The 21,991-nt window shown below is 33.1% G+C and overlaps 2 protein-coding genes and 1 long non-coding RNA gene across 10 annotated transcripts; 1 reads left to right on the top strand and 2 right to left on the bottom strand.

Moving 5' to 3' along the window:
* Positions 1–185: 185 nt before the first annotated feature.
* On the bottom strand, positions 186–9,228 carry LOC149740674 (nucleolar transcription factor 1-like). Of its 8 annotated transcripts, none has more exons than XM_089872423.1 (21): positions 9,111–9,228; positions 8,932–9,043; positions 7,651–7,783; positions 7,252–7,377; positions 6,705–6,941; positions 6,330–6,509; positions 5,988–6,098; positions 5,801–5,925; positions 5,355–5,538; positions 5,067–5,122; positions 4,812–4,927; positions 4,458–4,513; positions 4,059–4,136; positions 3,559–3,710; positions 2,975–3,116; positions 2,550–2,720; positions 2,053–2,196; positions 1,608–1,718; positions 1,112–1,237; positions 590–652; positions 186–504 (listed from the first exon to the last, which is right to left on the bottom strand). In XM_089872423.1, the coding sequence occupies exons 3-21, from the start codon at positions 7,771–7,773 to the stop codon at positions 409–411; spliced, it is 2,397 nt and encodes a 798-aa protein (XP_089728549.1). In that variant the 5' UTR covers positions 7,774–7,783; positions 8,932–9,043; positions 9,111–9,228; the 3' UTR covers positions 186–408. The 8 variants fall into 8 exon arrangements, with proteins under 8 accessions (XP_089728549.1, XP_089728552.1, XP_089728554.1 ...); XM_089872426.1 differs by having other exon boundaries at positions 7,651–7,780; positions 9,111–9,129; XM_089872428.1 differs by having other exon boundaries at positions 5,801–5,898; positions 8,828–9,204.
* On the top strand, positions 8,534–8,852 carry LOC149740675 (uncharacterized). Its single transcript, XR_016384415.1, has 2 exons — positions 8,534–8,627; positions 8,731–8,852. It is a non-coding gene; the product is annotated as an uncharacterized LOC149740675 (long non-coding RNA).
* A 327-nt stretch (positions 9,229–9,555) lies between the features above and the next one.
* LOC149740673 (uncharacterized) lies at positions 9,556–20,697 on the bottom strand. The gene is made up of 15 exons (XM_089872414.1): positions 20,424–20,697; positions 19,578–19,775; positions 19,271–19,357; positions 18,163–18,265; positions 17,717–17,841; positions 16,586–16,701; positions 15,411–15,533; positions 14,767–14,928; positions 13,873–13,985; positions 13,232–13,291; positions 12,969–13,026; positions 12,491–12,627; positions 11,552–11,754; positions 10,979–11,074; positions 9,556–10,715 (listed from the first exon to the last, which is right to left on the bottom strand). The coding sequence occupies exons 1-15, from the start codon at positions 20,604–20,606 to the stop codon at positions 9,819–9,821; spliced, it is 2,661 nt and encodes an 886-aa protein (XP_089728540.1). The 5' UTR covers positions 20,607–20,697; the 3' UTR covers positions 9,556–9,818.
* Between the last annotated feature and the right edge of the window lie 1,294 nt (positions 20,698–21,991).

Raw genomic sequence — 21,991 nt, 5'->3', positions numbered from 1 at the left:
CATACCAAATAGGCTTGAATAAGCACAACAACTAATCATTGGCTTACTAAGTCTTGTATTTCAAGTCAAAACTTTATAATAAACCTCACAGGAAAGCTACTTGACTAATTCTTGATATTTTAAAACTAGTTTCATATCACTTGGCACCCCTAAAATAAACTGCTTTAAAAACCAGGTCAGATCTGTAAAATGTAAAATATTTAATAAAATGATGATGGAATTTTGATTGGCTTATTCAAAAGTGGAACAGCCAATCATAACATGCGTCGCAAAACACATGTGAAATCAACATGATCAGTTTTAATTGGTGGAAAGTTATAACCACTCAACAGTATTTGGCAATTCGTGGCAGCTAACCTTGGCAGTGAAAAGTTACCACCTCTCTCATTAAAGTTGCATGAGTCATCATTAATCATCACTTTGTGAATCTGATGAGTCATCATCTCCGCTGCTTGATTCCGAATCAGAATCTGACGAGTCGCTGCTGCTATCATCATCATCGCTCTGAAATAAAATTATTAAAAAATAAAATACAAGTGAGGTCCCTGTTGAGAAGCTAGGAAACGTTTACAAGGGTAATAATACTTACATCATCATCTGAACTTGAAGAACCTGACCCATCATCAGAATCATCACTGCTTGATGCTTCTTCCTATATATATAAGTTAATATAAGCTACATATATATTGAGCACCTGCACCTACATAAATATAGTAAATGTGAACATAAGCTACATATGTAACTAGAACCTACGATCAAGCTGTAGGCATACTTAGTTAAAAACATACACAAAATTGAATATGGTGTACATAGAAACTAAAAATTTAAAATCGGTGCATGTGGAGAAAAATATAAAATGCTCCAAATGGCACATATCACATATGCAGTGGTTAATCTTGTGTCTAATTCTGATTGGGTGACATCTGCACACCTAAGAACTATAAAGTTTCGAATTAATCCAATTTAGAAACCAACAGTCTGTACATAAAAAATTCTGTACAAAATCTGTTAAAGCTATTCTATGCGGGAAGGTTCTGCACTTTGATACGTCATGGGTGCTAGGATTTAGGCCACGATTGGCCCATTACCCTAATCTGTTGAAGCTACTCACATTAGCAACTTGTTCGTTATCTTCTTTTAACTTTTTCACAGGAGGGACTTCATTTGCTTTTGTTGGTTTTGTTCGTTTCTTTGATTGCTGGTTCATGAAAGCATCTGCCACCTCAGGAGTTTGTGCCTTTATTAGAAATTACAAGAAATTCAATTTACCAACAACCTGCTGTGTGTATGCCATGTGTGACTGCCTTTGGTCAGAGTTAGCTGAGGTAACTAACATGTTAAAGGATCTTACATGTCTATGGTAAAATGTACTCTAATTCCGTAATGTTTGCCATACAAACGAGGCAATTAAATTATCACAGAAACATTGCAGGATTTGCAGCCATATATAATCTTTCAACGGCTCATCTGGTATGAAAACGTAATGTATTTCTGTTGAAATGTCGTAAATACACTAAAATTTTCATACCAGATGAGGCGTTAAAAGAATATTTACATTATGCCTGGTAGCTGAAGTGACAGAAACAATACAGTTATAGAAACACCACCTGTATCCAGTGATCTAATTCCTTCTTATATTTATCTCCAAGTCGTTTAGATTCAGCAGCAAAACCTTTCTTCTTTGTTGGTGACATCGATTTCCATAATCTACCAAGTTCCTGTGGCAGGAATAAACAGGTTAGAACAGGTTTTAACTGGTTAAAAAATCGAAATAAGTTCATCAACAATTTTTTCACCGATTTACTACAATATTTACATATACTGTAATAAATATATTAATATGTCATAATTTTCAATATTAGTGAAGAATTTAGCCACAACGTTATACGCTAACCATTAAATTCCTTAAATTTTTAAATATTGCTTTTTTCTTCTTCCATTACTTCCAGCTTTTTTTGCTAAAAAATCATTTCTTACGATAGCAGGATTCTGTACTAGTACCGAATTACACAGCTTTCTATGTGAGCTTAAAGACACAAGAACAAAACTTACCTTAAACTTTTCATTTTGTGCGAGATGGGAAACTTTTCTTAGATGTGTTGTACTGAACAGTTGGTAAGCATTTGAAGGAGGTTTCTTCGGTAAACCATCAAACTTTATCTTCTTGTTAGATTGGATGGGAGCTGGGACACGATGCTGTGGAATATATGGGACAGAAATATGTAATAAAGACATGCATAGGCAAACCTTTACTTAGAATCTGGGGTGGCATTGCTAAAATGCAGGTAAACTAGTATTTGTAAAAACATAGGACCTTATTTAATAATGCGGCGAATTGTATATATACTTAACAGCAGAAAAATGGGACACCTTTAGCACATAATATTCAAATATCCTGATCGTGTTTTAAACAATTCAACGATCCATGGGAGTCGGGAAGATACGGTTTTATAATTCTTTGAATATTCTTTGTTTACTACCAAATAAAAGGATAAAAAAAGGAAAAGGTGTCCCATCTTCCCCACCCTAAACAATCAACTTTAACTCACAATCTCGGCCCTTGGTGGATTCTCCTGTTGTACATTCTCCATAGCATTATTATACAAAGCAATATTCTTCTCATTCTGTTGTTGCGCTAACTTAATGAAAGGTTCACGTCGTACTTTGGCCAACTTGCTCCAAGCTACTCTCAATGCAGCGTCTACAGCTACTCTGTTGTGCTGTGGAGGTATAACAACAGTTAATTTCTATCATGGGTGGCACGCTTTTAAAAATCTTTGGTAAAATCTTTGAAGACACTGCTTGTAAGTTACACACCAGATCAGGGTCAGATACAAGGAAATATTACAGTTACATAACAGCTCAAAATTAACACTTACAATTGAATCCATTGTACAGTCATAATGTTCCAATTATCAATGTATGTTTTCAGACCAGATTCATGGAATTTATTACAGTTATACAGTAAACTTACATTATGTTTCTTGCTGTAAGATTCAAAAAACTTTTCATGATAAAGTTGTTCCCCAGTCACTGGTTGTAGTTTAACTGGAGGTTCAACTTCCATCGCAACAACCTTTGGGGATCCATTCGTTGTTTTCTTTGATGTTTCTTTTCTAAAAATAAGTAAAGACATAGAATCGTAAATGTGTTCTAATTTTAATCTGTGTGGGTGAGGTCCTGCAGCGCAGCACATCATGGGTCCTAATGCTTAGGCCAGAATTGGTCCAATTACCAAATATATGTATGTAAATTAATATACTGTTATATCTTCTGTTACTGTCAGGCAAAGTAACAAGTAGGCATTTATTTGCATACCAACTTTTACAGGTCGTCTACACCAGGGTGAATAACACTTAACAGCGAAAAATATACAGTTAACGCCAAACTCTATTGTTATTTCCTATTATATTATGAATTTAATAGAATGTCTATTTACCCTGATGAAACCAACTAATAGCTTGTGGAAAAATTAGTTTTTTTACAAGGTTGTATGTATAGAAAAAACACCTATATTTCAGGTTTTTATATAAACAAACACAATTAAGTTAAACCCACAAATACTGCTGCATCTTTTCATTATATTCTTCCTTCAGCTGTTTCTCACGTTTAAGATATTTATGTTTCTTATGTTCAGGTAGTTCATGGTATCGTCGTGCCAACAACCTCGTCACTTCATCGGTTGACATGCCACGGTATTGTGCTTCCACCTGGAGGGGTTGGAGTGATATGTCATAAGTTTATTTAACTAAATCTAAACAATATATATATATATCTTTAATTTTTCTACTGTAATAGAGAAGTCAAATAAAAGTCGTTATCAATATATAAATCTAATCATTAAAACAACAAAAAGAAGGAAATTAGCAACAAAACAACAGTTGTTAAAAATCACGAGGTAAAACTACATAGGCTAGACCCCACTAAGGCAGTTTATAGAACCTTACTATTAGAGATTCTATTTTATATGACATATGACAAGGTAAGACACATTTAATACCCTGAGCATACAGCCATTACCCCAACATACATAGTGCTGCCATTTACATTACAATCACCTTTTTTCTATTTGCTCGCTTGTATAGAAACAAAGCAGATATTGGGGTTGTTGGTCTCGCTGGTATCGGTTGTACATCCTGTTTATAAGATGTTTATTTTTAACACTAACACAACATTGAATATATCAATAAATAAAATGTCAAAATGAAGTTAAAAAATTAGTTTTTTGGAATTGTTGTTTTAGATGTATACTGTGCTCCCCAGCAACAGAAACGTATAATTTATAAATCTAATGAAGCTATTAAAGTGGTTCGAATTTTGATGTAAAACTCTTCTTGCAAGTTTACTGTGTTTTATTGCAACTATAGTCTTGGATTTAAAAGTAACTTCCAATGTCTGTTTTAACAGCTATAAATATAGACATATAGTATATGTATAATAATAGAAATCCAATAAACCTCATCTCCTTCTTCTACTTCAACGATAATCTTGTCTTCGTCTTCACTTTCGTCATCTGTAACATTGTGATGTCATAATTGCCTTATGACGTCTTAGGTGAGGTATATAATTCTCTACTAGGGTAACGGCATAAAATATGAAAAATAGTATTTATTTTTCAAATAATATTTTATACTATTCTATATTTTATAAAAGTGAACAGATGAATAAACAAATTAATACAAGTTGTTTATTTATTCGTGTTTAACTCAGAAGTTATAACACAGTTGTTCTGTTCATATACATCTCATGAACACTAGTTATTATCAAAAAGTTTCAATGTTATAAAAATGGTGATGTCATCATAAACGCACCGTCATCATCTGCTGAGTCATCTTCCCCAGATGATGAGTCGTTAAGATCGAGTTCATCAGATGACTCAGCATCGCTAAGTTCTTTCTTCTCCATCTTAATTTGCCGGACATGAGTTCTGGACAGAAATGAACTTCTTTTAAAACTTTTTTAATAAAATATATTTTTATTCTAGAGCCCTATATTTTTCTAAAACATTCTTGCCATGTTGCAATTTATGCCAAAGTTAGCTTGTTACCTCACATATTAATACTTACTTTTTCTGTCCTTTGTCTTTCAGTTCTTCTTCTTTCCTTCTTTCAGGAGACAAGCTCTAAAAGAGAGGAAAAGTTGAATACTTTGCACACATAGCGTAAAATAGAGTAAACCTCATTGATCAATGTGGTGAAAACAATATACTTTGGCTCTGTTGATTTGTTGAAACCTAACAGCAGGATAAAAGCTATTTTAAGGTAAAAACCGGGGTCCTAAAATATGTCACTCTTGTTTCAAAATTACACCCCAACCTAATGTCACACCTTTTCAACATTAATGCCACTGTTCACCTGGTAAAATTCCTGCAGTTTTTTTTCATATTGTTGTTTCATTTGGATAAATCTTTGATGATATTTCTGTTTTTCTTCAGCAGATTTTAGATTCCACAATCTTCCACATTCAACGATTCTTTTTTGACTTTGCATCGTCGTGAACTGGGACATTGTCTCAGTGCAGAACAAGTTGTAGCCATTACTGAAATATATTTAACACAATATATATGTGTATCTGATATACAGTAAAGTTTGGTATAAAATGCACATTTAAACAAGAAGCACCAGTTACGATATAGAATAAAAATGAATGACAATAACTCAGAAATGGTATGGTTTTGTACAGAAAATTTGGTATATAGATTCATCTCATTCAAGACTATCCCTAATCTGTATACCAATAAGAAAAATCAACTTTAGCCCCTTGTAAATAGAGACAAGCATGAATTATGCACACAACTTACGATGGTGGCCTTTTCGGTCGCCCCATAGTTTTATCATGTAGTTCACGCTCATATTTATTCAAGACAGGACGTTTCGTCTTACTCTGCATGTCCGGATTCTGTAACAAGTATTTCTCAAGTTCAACCTATGGAAATCATACAAAGTTAAAACAAACACAATGTAAAATACACTACAACAAAACAGAACCTTGTATTCTTCTTGTTCTTTCAAAGCTTTGTCAATATACTGTTGTTTCTCTTCGTCTTCCAAGGTTTTGTATTTCTTCTTCAAAGCTCCCAAGCATTGCTTCTTACTCATCTGCAGGAAAATGTGACAAAATCAAATGTAAGTATTAAGTACACAAAGCTGATAATTTAGGTGTTCAAATGAGTTACATTACATCCAATTACTCCTTAAATGTTATGCAATTTTATTTATATATAGTACACACACTACACAGTAAATAAAAAATTATTTTGAGCAGTGGTGGAAAAACTCAAAATGGATTGCAAGGTAAATAGTTAAGAAATGCTGGTCCAACCAACTTACTTCTGTGTTTTCGGTGGCAAAGATACTATATTGCTCTTCTTTATATATAGCTGCAGGTGTTCTTGGTTCATGAGGTTTAGTTGGTCGAGTAACAAAGTATGTTGGGTGTTCTTCTCTAAACTTTTTCATATAAACTTTATACTCAGCAGTCTCTTTCTTCCAATCTTGAACATATTTTTCCTGAAATGAGGGAATAACATAACTTGTTTTATTCTCATAACCTATTTTATCTATGCGTGCCTGACCAACAACAGTCGTTAAAGCATGGGTGTTTTGTTTCATATACCTTATGTCCATTTAGGAGTTATATTACTTTGTGGGTGATTGTTTTTTGGGGGAGGTGACCTAATATTATGCATTGAACAATCTACCTACCTTTTGTTTCTGAGGCAATGATCTATATATCTTGCTCAACTCTGCTGTTACTTCAAGATTTGTGAGATCTTTATGCTGGGTTGCAAAACTATCACGTTTCTCCATAAAAAATCGGAAGTATGGGGTAAGAGGTCGCTTGGGGTAATCAGGGTGTTTTTTAATCTGACCCTTGTAAGGGTCACGGATATATTCTCTAACGTCTTCAACCAACTCCGTCAGTGTCCGGAACTTTCGGATCTAAAAAGAGAAAGGTGTAGCGTATTATAGGTTATAATGTGCACTTCTAAGTTTATGTGTTATCCTCGTAAATTATATCACCACTTATACACGGTGTATCCATATTCCATACACCCGCTGTCAAGATGTAACACAGGTTTCTTTTTATACACCAGATACTGAGATACACAAGAGATATTTCTAGTTGTACACCCTATGTCCACTGTGATAAGCATGTCTGATACACCAGACACACATGATGTGTTGATACAAAATAGACCTCATGCCTTCGGTCAAGTCATTACATGGAGTTTATTCCGCAAAAAAATACCTCTCTTGAAAGTTTGTTCCACTGCATCTTGCATTGCTCCGGTGTAAAGTTTTCAAAACTAACATCTTTCCAGGAAACTTTGTCCAGCATACTCGAGTATTTCATGTTATCAGGTCTTGGAATATTCTACAAATATTTAAAACATTACATCCAAGGTACTTAACAAGGACCTCATCCATATAGAATACACAGGTTCAAATTTTGTGGTTTAATTGTGCTACTGCAGAATTCCCCTGCTTGGCCCTTCCCCAAAATCTAAATTATTTTGATTCTTTATTTATTCTCACAATTCTCACAATGACAGTCATTATAACATGGGTTTTCTGTTTCATACATTTACTGCCGGCTTACCAGTTACCAACTATTTAACTTTAAATAGTCTATTGTTTATAAACTAACCGACAGCATTTTTGCTAAAAGTGAATTGATTGTATCTTGATTCCAGTCGGAAGACACTTCTCCCGGCTCCGGTTTTACGATTCTCATGTCAAGTTTGCTAACTTTCTTCTTTCTTGGGGTCATGATTTATCTTCTGGGAAAACAAAAAGTTTTTAGCAAATTTGACAGAAAGCAAACACAGTATAAGGAAAAGTAGTCAGTCTGCAAAGCATGCATGCACACGTTTGTTTACATAGTCTTGGTTACGCTCGACGTAGCTTGTTTCATGCACATTAATTGATTTAACATCATTTAAAATGTTTATTAAATTTTGTGTTTTATAAATTATAACGTGGTTGCACACTAATTCCGACATGTGCCCGCATAAAACATGAACTTTGCATCTTGTGGGAAATTTTGCAGTTCAATAAAAAGTTTGCTTGGGTGGCAGATTAACACTGATATCAAATAGCTTAAAAACACATATTTTATTTAAGTTAATAATTATAGCTTTTTAAACATGACATGTGCGGTTACCAATCATATATTAAGGAATTGTAGCATGTAGCTAATAAAAAGTTTAGCCTCTGGTTGTTATTGAATTTTACTAATGTACCAATAATATTTTTGATGGAGATCAATTTAAACTGTTTATTATTAGGAATTGCATAAAAGTATTTCAATGTTATTGTTGCATACCGTGAATGCTTGGTGTCTGGCTGCAAACATGCGAAATGTAATGGGTTGAATTTGTACTAATGCCGTTATGTATCAAATGCAAAACAGCAGCAAAACGTTTGTAAGATCATATAAGTTTTCAATAGAAATGTGTTTAAAAATCACCGCGGATAGATTTGCCAAGAAACCTTGGGGAACGCGCGAACATTCAAAAAATGACGTCATACACCCTCTATATTCATCCGCGCTGTGCACGTTTTTAATGTTGATAATTTAGTGAACATAACATTGGGGGCGGAAACTACATTTGTGCAACGAAGGTAAACATAACATTCAATACTAAATCCTTTACTTATAAATTTGACTGCGGTTATAGTCACATTTATGAGCTAAACAAGGTTGATAGCTCATATTGGCTTTCAGGGACCTACAACCAAGATGGCGTCTCGGTGAAAACAGTCTGGAAATTCTGTAGCCTGACTAACGCAGCTAAAATAACTTAAATATCGCTCACACTTACCTGTATTGTAGTGGTCACAACAAAATACGAAACAAATTGCTCAAAAAATCTGTATAAACCACTTTAGGCGACGTTATACTGGCTGAAAAAGCAAACACCGTTACCTAACGGTCATCGGCGTCAAATGATTTCCTTCGCCGTGATTTGCTGCTCTCGTTTTCCGCGGAGAGAAACCGTTTCACTCGATGGTTACCAAATCACGTTTTGATGCTATTTCTACCATAAAACGTGTTTACAGAGCACAGAATAATGCAATAAAGAATATTTTTACACAAATGGATACCTTTATTTCATCCTATATCTTAAAAATGTGTATATTAATGCTGCAACAAAGACAAGAGCAATGAGGCGCCATTAGGGAGGCCGACGCTCTCGTGATATTCTCGCCCAATCAGAGGCCTCAAAAGTCGGCGGGCGATTTTTTTCCACTCCTTCTACAAGAGATCGATGAAAGAGGCGACTCTTTGCGGGGAAAACGTTTTTCTTTTTCCGCCTTCAGTATTTCTCGATATAGTTGGTAATTTGGTAATAAAACAGGCTGACGTTTAAATGCAATTGCTCCATTTTTTATCTCTTGATAATGATCGGAGTTATGTTTTAGTGCACAATGAAAGTACCGTACATTTAAAGAGCGTTTAAATTAATCAGACTATGTTTGTTTTCAATTTGAAGCTTTTAATACCATTATAGTTTTGCTTAATTTCTTTGTAACTCTAAACAAACTGATATACTTTTCAGCTCCTTTTATTTTGACCTTTGCGAATTAGTGACAAGTTTTGAAACTTTAAATTTCTATTTGAAATTAAATAACGTCAGTAGCCTTAGCTACAACACCCAGAAAATTCTTTGTTAAATATCTGCTTATCTGTCTTTAATAAATATACATTGCGCAATATAATCTTTTCTTTGTGGGGTGTTGCTTTACCAGCACACATAACTTAAACAATTATATATTTATATGTAACAAACACTCATAGCTGTCGAAATATGGTTAAGACTGGTTTTCAAGCATAGCTTGTCGCATTCCAAATTCAGTGGGTCCTGCAAACGGCATTCTGCTTTGAAATCCAGGCGGGGGCTGGCTAGCGACACCAAGTGATGATAAATTTGAATTAGAGAACGCAGGCCACGGCGTAAAAGGAATTTTTGAATTTTCCGGTCCTTCCGAATTTAAAATTGGGCTCATAGAACTATCATTGTCCGTTAGGGTTTGAAGAGACTTCATCCAATGCGGAGTTTCTTCATTTTGTGGGTTATTTGTAGGTTTCACGCCTCGAGATATAATTGCTGGGTCATTTAATTGTGATAGTCCGAGGCCAGGTGGTGGCGCTACAGGGCTGAAACGGCCAGTTCCTTGCCGGTTAAACCCGTTATGAAAAGCTGGCGATGTATTTCTGTTTCCGAGGGAATTGAAACTGTTGTGGTTTGTCTGTCCCCACTGTTCGTAACCAAAACCAAATAACGACCTTCCCCTGCTACCATTTGACATCATAGAATGTTGTGACATCATAGACGGTTGTGATGACATCATTGACGGTTGTGATGACATAGTAGCATGTTGTGATGACATCATAGAGGATTGTGAAGACATCATAGACGGTTGTGATGACATCATAGAAGATTGTGATGACATCATAGACGGTTGTGATGACATAGTAGCCTGTGTTTGGGTATGTGGTTGTCGTATAGTTTGGTGAACTGTAGAAGTTGCATTATCCATCGCAAAGTTAATATTAACGGTAGGTAACAAGGCTCGAAGGCCGCTTTGCCATTCGGTAAGTTTCCTGGGACTTGAGGACAAGTTACGGTCCAAATATGACTGGGAGTTGCTGGAATTGTTGTAGGTGGGAAACTCATGGTTTGAGTACGGGTTGGATTTCAATCCAAACTAGAAATAAAAACAGCATGAGCACAGTGTAAATATGATAATAAAAAATATGTTAAATCATATGATCAATTGTAAGTAACTAAGATTGGTATTCTAAGACTGGAGCAAAGTATAAGGTATTTCAAATAACAGAGACATTGAAGTTATTGTAATCTAAAATTAATTGGATTGTTTGTACGTGTAAACTTAAAAGATCTATCGAGCTCCAAGAACTTTTGGTTGTAATCTAACTTTTTTTTTTCATCTAGTAAAAATATATTTACCGGGTTATTGTTAATCAATCGGTCGGGTTTGTGAGCAAAATATGATGTTTGTGATGCGTTCTGTATTTGGTTGTTAGTTGCAGTTGGCCATGTACCCTGTAATGTCATAGTGGTTATGAAGGATAATTTTTATAAAGATGTTGGCTCAACTAGCCAATTATTTGCATAATTCCAGGTCTCGTGCTATGCTTTTATAGTACCCTTGGTGTCAGGGTAATGTGCTAACTAGGACCTAAATTTTAGGGGGTTTCATGCTGTATATGACCTCACCTACGTAGAATGAGATGCTTGGTCATAGGACCTTACCAAAGTTGCAAGGTTTTTACTTAATGCAATGCGCCACATTTGTTTTACCCAATTAATTATATGCCATTTCCTTAGTACAAGAACATTTAGCATTAGCACTTCAGCAGTTGCTCGTATATTAGCTTAACATTAGAGTTCTCAGCTCATCACCTTTTTTATAGTTGGAGACTTCTCACCAATGTAGAGTTATAAAACTCATTAATACAGAATAGTAAAACCCACCCATATAGAGATAGAACCCACTTATAAATAACACACCCAACCTACCACCATAGACTTGCTGGTTGCGCTTTCCTTTGCAATTAAATCTGCAAGTCCTTTATTACATTCCAACCAAGGATCGAATCCGAGGTCATCGTCGCCGGACTCTTCTTGTTTCGTCGACTGTGGGGTTTGTGATGTCATAACTGGAATATTCCGGAACCCAAAAGCCGCTTCCCAATCATTTGAACTTTTAATCGGAATTGTGTCTAATGAAATATTTATGATGTCACAATCAGATAAAGGCCAAGATTGTTACGTCATAATTGTAACGCTACCAAGTGCGATGTCATAATTAAATAGCTATTTTGCCTATTATGTAATAACTATGTTTTTTTTATATTTTTTAGAATATAATATATATTAATATAATAAGCACTTTTATTTACACAACCTAAGTTGAGATATATGAATATTTTCTGGTTGAGATATAGGAACATAATTCTATGACATTTGCATATTACATATAAATATAAGATAACAGTGCTGAACTGCTGAACTGTTATGTTTCTTCAGTTACAGTTACGAAGTTGCAAAAAATAAACAATATACAAATAATGGAAAATAATAGTAAAACTATTCGCTATAAAAGGTAAAAATTGTTCAACCATATACAAACATAAAACTGCACAAGTGCACATGTAACAATAAAATGTACCAACAGTAAAGTATAATGTATGTAATCACAAATATATGCTTAAATAAACAGAGCAGTATAATATAATTGGAACTAAGCAGTAACAGACCTTGTAAGTTTTAAATCTGTCTCATGCGGAAAAGAGCATTTACTCTGCTGTTAGTTGTCTATACAGAGATTCAAAACAATTTGTATTCAACACATTAATGTTTTACAAAATATGAATGCAAGTGCATTTTAGCAATGTCACCCAAGATTTTTTTTAAATAAACAAAAAATATGTTAGATTTTATAGCAATTATGTTCACCTTGTAACTGCGGTTGTTGTACACTGGACAACCATGTTGTATCTGTTGTGTTATGTAGGAAGGGTTGGTGGGTGGGGAGGGAGTGAAATGGATCCGATATATTTGAGTTGGGCGTGATTCCATTATTTTGATGAAACCTGTGAAGTTGTATAGGGGTTTTAAATATAATTTTTATCACTCCTCTAGTTCTAGTAGATTTTATAGTGAAATAAACGTTCTATACGAGACCTCTTTATCAGGTTAATGTCATATTAAGAAACGCAACATACTATAAAATAAAATATATTGGGCAGCTGTTATATTGCACCTTATGGCTACTTACTATTAAGTTTGCCAATTATTTAAATAATAAAAACTTCAGTAAAAAAGTGACCACTGGGAAGGGACGATTAACTTTACATGACTCGTGCAAAAACACATGCCCACAGTAGTGCTGGTGAAAACCAAGCAGATACATTTATTATTAATATTAATATACCTTTGAAATGGAGAATATTGTTGGACTCCATTACCAGACAATTTTAACTTTTCAGTAGCTGCAAAAATAAAAGAAACTTTAATTTTTAAATGAAAAACATAATATTAAAAGGAAGACATTAAATTTTTAAAGAAAATATTACATTCAATTTTATCACAATAAATTTCAAGGTGAGTACCAGATGTTTATTAACAGCACCAAAAAAATGCAAAAATATTAACAGCAACAAAAAAAATGGAAAAATAATCACAACAAGAACTTACCTAAGGATATAAAATCTTCTTGAAACTTTTCATTACTTTGTTCGTTGTTATAAGTTGAGTCTGAAAATTAAATAATTTCTAAATTTCTAAAATCTCAAACAAAAAATTGAATTATGAAAGGTTTAAAGTGGTACTTGTTTCATGTTTTAAAGAATCGGTTGTCTTGTTTAATAAATATGTTTATTATAAAAATCAGTGTTTTACCATAGGGCAAAACTTAAACAGAATAAAATGTATGTAAAATTTATTTTCATGAGATAAATTTCATAAAAAGAACACACTAGGGTAGTAGCAAAAGCAGTATAGGAGTTTTTACAGTGGATAGTAATTCATAATATTTTAGCAATGATAACAATATAATACTATGAAATATCTATAGGCATTCAACATTAATTAAAGCATTCTTATTGGAGAAAATTGAAAAAAAAAACAATAAAAAAATAAAAAAAAAAACAAGAAAAATGCATTAAACATTAATTATAACATTTTTTTTGGAAAAAAATTAGAAGAAAAATTTTAATAAAAACTCCAGTCATAAGAGCATTAATGGTAAAGTGTGAATATTTTTTTGCTTTGAATAAATTTCCATTCCTTTTAAACATTCTAAGCCAGAGTAATCAATAGAAATTAAGTTTGTTCACCTTCTATGTGGTTAGGTGGTTCCTGCAGTGATGGAATCGTTGTAGGGGGTATAGACTGTTGTGTGTGTGGTAGGGGTAGTGGAGGAGGAGGGGGTGTTATCTTGTCTCTATTTCTATAAAAAGTGAAAATAAAGGTTAATGTTGCATTTTACCTTTCTGTTTTTAAGTAAAAACAATTCTGTTACATTTAACATCAGCTAGGATGTTAACATGATAGGCATTCATTTGAGTTAACATACATGAATAAATGTAACTTTGTTATGCTTGCATGGCGAGACAATAGCTGTCATTCACAGCATAGGTGTTCTGTTTTATACACCTTGTGCTGCTTATGAGTTACCAAGCACGTAATGATTTATATTTACGCTTAACCTGAAGTTTTACGATGTTACATGCACCATATTATGATGTCACAGATACTAAACACAGCTGTCCAAATACCATGTGATGTTGAAACAAATGTCATTGTTCACTCCAAATGATGTAATGTTCATATTCATTATGGGACAAATATTTAGTTAGTAACCATTTGAAAAAATAAATAAAATATGAAAATCTCAGCATGCCAACCATTTTTAACACTTGATTATTGGACTTATGTGTAAAAATAAGGTTCTAAAACACATATTTTTTATAGTTCCAAACCAGCACACACCTATGTTCATTGTTTGAATTTTAAAGCCTCTATGTCTTAATGAAGGCAAGGGTGCAACCATAGGCAGGGGAAAACTGTGACACCACCAATGTGACATCAAAAGACAAAAACAGTACGGTTTTAAATGAAAAAAAAAGAAGATTTTACTCAGAAAAAAAATATTAGTACACCAATTATAAAACTTTAGTCAAACCTTTAAAACTTCTATATTTTTCAGTGAAGATGGAGGTTCTACATACCTGGGGTCTACTGTATGAAGATTAGGGGGTGGTGGGGTCGTAGCATTTGACGAACATTCCGAGGATAACTGACCCCCCTCTATGTACCCTTCTATAGGGGTTTTCCCTCTTTGAGGAGAAGAATTTAACTTTTTTAGATCGTTTTTATGAATCATGCTTCGGCTAGATAAAAAAATATGAAAATTTTTAAAATATATTTTCATGTAATTTTTTGCATAAGAACTAAACAATACCACTGCTTGAAAAAACATTTTAAAAATACAGTTTGACTCATAGTTGTGAAACGAAACATGGAAAACTTTTTAATTAATATGTTGAATGTAATATACTTAGACTCTGCTTGCTTGTATAGACATCTAGCAGCAGATTAAAAGTTTTTTTAGCATAAAACAGGGGTGTTAAAACATATGCTGCTACATTGATACCCTTGTTTTAAAAGTTAGTACAGCTGTGACAAGTCACTCAGTCACTCCTAACATTACGACTATGATCAGAGGCACAGCCAGAGCAAACCCAGAATAGTTAAAAAAAATTATAAATTAAAACTTTCTTTATTTTTTTAGATTAAACTCCCTCTTATTTTTTTAATTAAAACCCTTCTAAAACTGTTTTTTCCTGGCTACACCACTGTCTATGATCCTCACCTATCTTCCAGTGATGATGAAGATTGAGAGGATTCTGTTCCTCCTTTCTTTGAGCTCTGATGCGATCCGGAAGATGAACCGCTGTGTCGTCGCTGACGTGTTGATGTTACAATACTCTCAGAACTAAACAATGAAATGTTATTTTTATCAACAGCACCAGTACTATTCTATTTCATATAGGTGAGGTATTACAGTGAAGTACATCAGGAGATCTACTTGCAAAGAGAAAGTTTTTGCTTGGGAAAAAATATAGTATGGTAAGCCAAACTAAATAAAAAATGGAATATAACAAAATTTAGTAAAAAAAGAGACATTCAGTTTATAAATGAACTTAAGTCATAACAAAATATTAGTTTTATATGTGTTCTCTTCACTTGGGATACTTGGTAGTTGGAAGCAAACAGGTGTAACACGAGACCCTTATCCCTCTTAATAAATGCATTAGGCCATCTTATTATAAATGATTACGGCCTACTAAGAGCTCCTTTTACATTTACACCCACGTAATGGTTTATAAATACTCTCCACAAGTATAATACCAGTTTTAAAATATGCCATAAGCAATATATTCTTTTTGCACAAGGTGTAAATTGTCTTAAATTTGTTCTTTGCAATACAACAAACCATATGTATTGTGTATAATGCAAAATTCATAAGACTATGCTAATTAAAATTGATAGGTGTATTATACAGACGGCCACAATGAACTGTCAGTTACCACAATGCCTAAGTGTAGCAGTGATGGTTAATTTATTTTTGAAATGGTTAACAGTCTGCGGGTTGTAGTTCCCAATGTAACTATGTGGCACACAGTGGTATAAACTGTTAATTAATGTGGTAAATCTGTTCTATATGGCTAAAGTCCTATAATGTGGCACGCCATGGGACTTGGGATTTAGGTCAGAGTTGACACACTAGCTTTTCTGTAACTAAATTTGGCAAATACATTGACAGTGGTTGGGGTACATTTGCTGTTTTTTGGGTTGTATGTGACTCAGATTTTAAAAACAGAAATGACATATAGTGTGTTTATCACCTCATTTTACACAAGAAATTCCCTGTTTTATTTCCATTCCATTAAAGTAATTAGACTTTAATAAAAAACCTGAATTTTGTTTAAAATTCGAAAAAAAACGATGCCTGCTGGTACATCATCAATCACCAAATTCATTCACCTCAATGTTATTCGGTCAAGATCAGATATGGATTCACTTCCCAAGTTTCCTGCATCTTCATCTTTTTGTAACAACTGATGAATCAACCGCTGCTCAAAATCTTGATGCTTTCCAGCCTGTTAATGCAACCAGTTAGCAGTGTTGCCGAATACTTTTTTAAAAAAATTACTCAAAACCATTGAAAAAAATAACAAAATAGTAACTTAAAAAATTTAAAGTTTAGTTTTTATTTGTGAATAATTTTACAAAAAAGATTGGGAAACACTGGAGAAACTAAGCATTCCCAATGGAGAATAGACTTGTCTTAGTGTATTTATGGAATGCTGGTTTAAATGGATTAAAGAAACAAACCACACGCAGCATGTGGGGATAATAATGACAATGGTTACCAAACAACTGTCATTGTTAAACGTTATGCGCAATAAATGGTGTTAATCATGGCAGGAAATGAAAGCAAGGTGTTAATTATAGACGTTGTCACATCACAATGACATATGTGTCTTCCTTATGACATAACAGCCAACTGTTGGAACTTTTTACTATGGTGGATTGATGGTAGACAAATACTTCATATTTCAAAACTGGGTCTGCCTCAAACCATAAGCCAAGATTACTATACATAATGCAAATGCTATAAAGATAGACCTTGAAAAAATCAATAGAAATACCAACGGCCACTTGAACATACATTAGCAATGCTATAACATGTCTATGTAAGTGTATTAGAAATCCCATATATTTTCAACAATGCACAATGAACTACAGGTTGTTTATTTAGATTTTTTATTTAACCACAAACATGAAATCAGGTTCACAAACATGAAAAGCATTTTGACATTAACCTGACATTTAAATATTTTATCCTAAGTTTGTACAAAACATAATTTTTTCACTCCATTTTCTTTTTCGGCCAAGCTTTTGAAAGTTGGTCATTAAATGTTCACTACTGATTTAAGCAAAGTATTTAGCTGTTTAGATAATTGGTCTATATTTGTTGATGTAACTAACACAAAGATGTGAAAATATTTTTTTCGGCATTTTTTTGGTTAAACAAATTCCGTCATTAAATTTCCACCATTGATTTGTGTTTAATATTTAGGTCTTTTGACACAAATTAAGTAAGTATCCCACCTGCATATCTTCTTTAGTGAAACTTGCATCATCTTCTGCTAATTCATGAAGATACATACAATCAGTTTTATGGCATTGTTGATTCTTAAGATAAGTGCTGCAATATTTCGTTGTCCCCAATGAAGCTATATGGAAGTTATAAAGTTGTAAATAAAGGTAAAATACAAATCAACAATATAAAAATCTTCTACAGTATCTAGTATTGTTACTCTTAGGTCAATAGAATCTTAGGTATTAAGTTTCTAACATGCATTTGCATCTGGCTGTATACTACGATAAATTTATTTAGGATAAAAATATGCAGTTTTGCATAATTTATAACATTAACACAATTCTGATAAAATGTTACAAAACCTGTCTCCTGGCATCCCACACTGTAGGGTAACGCCCATATAAACAACATCTATTTTAAGGGTTGATTTAAACAACCAACAGTTAGATGTTACCTTTCAGTGTTCTCCCATCAATATAAACGTTATTAACGGATTGAATCGCTCGCAACGCTTCCTCCATCTTGGAATAAGTGACATATGCACTGGAACTAGGTCCCTGGTTTATTGTGAAGACACAGGGTTAGTTATGTAGTGTGAAACAATTGAACGAATTTGTGGAGAATGAATTTATACTTTTTATTTGTGTACAGTTATGGACGTCCACAGAGAAAAAAGGGGGCAGTCATCATAGACGTAATGGTAAAAGTACATGTGACCCAATTTTTAAAGGTTTTAGCACTGACGTTTTACACCTTAAAATAGGTTTACTTTAGTATTAGACATCTAAACAAACATGCATAGCCAAAGCATACAGCATTCTAAACAATAATCAATAAACTTTTTAACGTTTGATAGGAGATTTGACTAAACTTAAACAGAATACCTCCTGACTTTACTACTAATTCAAAAAACGTGACACCTATGGTGACAGACACCAAAAAAAAGTTTAGCATGCAAAAGTGCATATAAAAAAAAATTGAATATCTTCTCATTAAAAAGGAAATAACAATTTTAAACAGGAAATATTAGTTTACCAGTATGGCAGCATCCCTCACAAATAATTGTCATTTATAGCTAAATAAAGGTGCCTAAACAATTGATTGCATCTCTGCTTTGTAATTTGGGGTAAATTGCACCCTATTTACCCCTAATTAACCCCACTGTACAGTTATTCTTATAATAGGCGTATTTTTTTATTTTTAAAATACAACTTTCAATTGATTTTAAAATAAAACCCCATATTTAATTTAATAATGGTTAAAATTGCCATTAAATGTTAACACTTGGACTAAAATATTTTATCTTGAATATATATTTTTTTAAATAGCATTCAATTTATTTTGTCAGTTTTAAAAGAAAGATAGTTTATGTTATTGTATGTCAGTGCATGATCATACTAACATACACAACACACAATAAACTGTGGACTCACAAGCAATGTGGTGTTAATACACAGAGTTTAATACACAATATATCATTATACACCACATAAAAGACAGGTATAGCTTGATTATAGCACACAGCAGACAAGGATGGATAATAAACATAACTTAACAATCACCTGTGTTCCTGCATAGGCTGTATTATTATTGATGACAACTTTGACTATTTTGCCATACTTCCCAAAATACTCTTGACGTTTCAAAATCTGAAATAGAAAACAATTTCAGAGTGAAAACTATAAGTTTAAACAAAAAAATAGTGCAATTTAACATAAAAGCGCAAAAACGACATAAACTTTTTTAAAAAAAAACACTAAATTTTAGTAACACTAGTAACCTTGCTTTCGGGCCAACTCTGGCCTAAATTCCAGGTCCTCACCCATACAGAATATATTAGAATCTTGCTTTCAATATTTTATATCTTACCTCTTGGTCAGACAACCTTTGAGACAAACCAATGACAAACACCAAGTTTTTCTGCAGGACCCTCATGTTGGCCAGATGTCTTCGACCATCTGTGAGTTTTTGTCGCCTTTGAACTTCTTTTTGTCGCTTTTCGTGTCGAATTTTTTGCAAGTCTGACCCAGTGAGTGGTTTAAATTCTGCGGGGTCTTCAGGATATGACTGAACAAAAACAGAGAATAACAAACATTTAAATATTTTACACAACAGTTACATTATTATGACAAGAATATTCTTAACTTTAAAATAAAATATCAAACAATAGTAAAGCATGAAGATATAAATATTTTAATCTTACCATAATACATTACACAGACTCATTGGTTTGCTTGCATACATTTTGTATAAGAGTAACATTAGCTTTTGGTTTTTACAATACTAGTTTGTGGTAATTGTGTGTTATCAAAACTTTGGTCTTGTTTACATAACCTGAATAATGATGTAGCAACAAACGTGAAACGTATAAAGGTTTGATTACTATAACTGACTTAACTGTATCATAAGATAAGTAACAAAGTTACATCATACCCTAACAATAAGCTTATATTGCACTTTCTGGTAAGATCTCGCGCATGCAAGATGAACATTTTTGTGTATGTGGGAACAAGCACTAAAAGTTGGCTGGTTAAATACATAAATTCCAAATCACAGTCAAAAAATTTACCTATATTGATTTGGTTTGTCATTTAACTAATTGGCTTGTGTGGGTCAAACTATCGCGTACATAAGCAAATGTTTTTAACGAAATCGAGCATGTACCATGCTCAATATAACCACAGTAAGTATGAGTTCTATCAAGTTTTAACTTACAGTTCTACACGCTGGACAAAGACCGTTCTCATCAGTTCGTATTCTGTGCCAGCAAAACCTGCATATTTGGTACCCACAAACACAGGGAAAGAAGTTTATGTCATCTACTTCCAAAGGCTCCATGCATAGTGGACAGTCAGATATCTCCTCAGAGTTGTTTATTTCTTGAATTTGAATTGGCATATTTGGCTTTAAAGTTACAACAACCAGCAAATCAAAATACTTTGGTTTTGTTTGAATGTTTTCTGTTTAAGAAATTCAGAAAACTTTAAATTGAGTAACAATAGATCCCAGGGAATCTGACCCTGATCTGGGACTCATAAAGCGGAAAAGTTCTTGTAACGATAACATTAAGGATAAATAAGCAGTACAAAATGTTAACCACCAAAAGTCAAGTCCAGCAAATTGTATTCCGTAAGATATGTAATTGGCCTAAAATGGCATCATCAGTCTCTTATTTAAATATACTCTTTTTATCTTTTTTTAAAGGAGGTGCTGTTTATTATCAATTAAAGACACAAGTCTTCTCTGTTATTATGAATAAGTGACATCAGAAATAATATGTTGTAAATACTTGGTGGCGGTGAACCAAATTACTAACCCTTAAGCAGAAACTAGCCCCTCGTGTATTACCCAAAACTGTAATAGGGGATTCTTTACTAGCAGCATTAAAAGTTACAATATAAGAAGAATGATGCAAAAATAATACTGGGGCGGAAATATGGTTGTATTTTAAGGGTTCAGGTAAAGTATCACATTCTATAAAAAGTTAAACAATAACAACAAGCATTTTACAGAACAACATAATTTTATGACGATATATTTTGATTTAAAATTAACAAACTGAACCATTCACTTTTTGTTACGTTTGAAAAATCGAATTTGAGCCATATTATAATAAAATTCACCAATATAACGTGACCAACGTAATCATATGATATTTTTATTAGATTATAATTAGTTATTTAATTATATAAACCTAAGTCTCTTTGATCATTTTCTTTAAAATTTTCAACTTTCAATAAAATTTTCCGAAGCCCTATATTCACTGAACCATAACGATGACCTCAACAACGACATATTAAAATAGAAATAGTATACACATTTTAGAAATTTACATTTACGCCCACAAAGCCAATAATATAAAAAAACAACTCATACATGATTATTTTACCTAGAGTTTACCTTTTGATACAGCAGAGAATACGGGCATTTGAATTTAAAAACAGATAGTGGTTTAGAATTCACGCTGAATATCTTGCCTAACGAATTTAATTGGTGGATATAATTGACATCAGAAACAGGCCGTTTATAAACAGACTCTTACGTCAACGTTTAGTCTGTACAAAGCTAAACAACGTGTTCTTTCTAATTTGCATTGCTTCACGTATTCACCCACGCAGAAGCCTACGTGCACAATCAAATACAAAATAGACATAAGTTTAAAATTAAATGGTATCGTATAAAAGTGGGAAAAAAGGGCAAAACATGAAGAGAAACCTTAATTCCGTGTATATTTAGTACATACAGTAGCTAAAGTAAATAGTTTTCGATAAATAAGTGATTTT

This window comes from Ciona robusta, chromosome 2 (genome assembly GCF_009617815.1).
Source record: "Ciona robusta chromosome 2, ASM961781v2".
Lineage (NCBI taxonomy): Eukaryota > Metazoa > Chordata > Ascidiacea > Phlebobranchia > Cionidae > Ciona > Ciona robusta.
The sequence above is the reverse complement of the archived record's forward strand: the minus strand, read 5'-3'. Positions and strand labels throughout refer to the sequence as shown.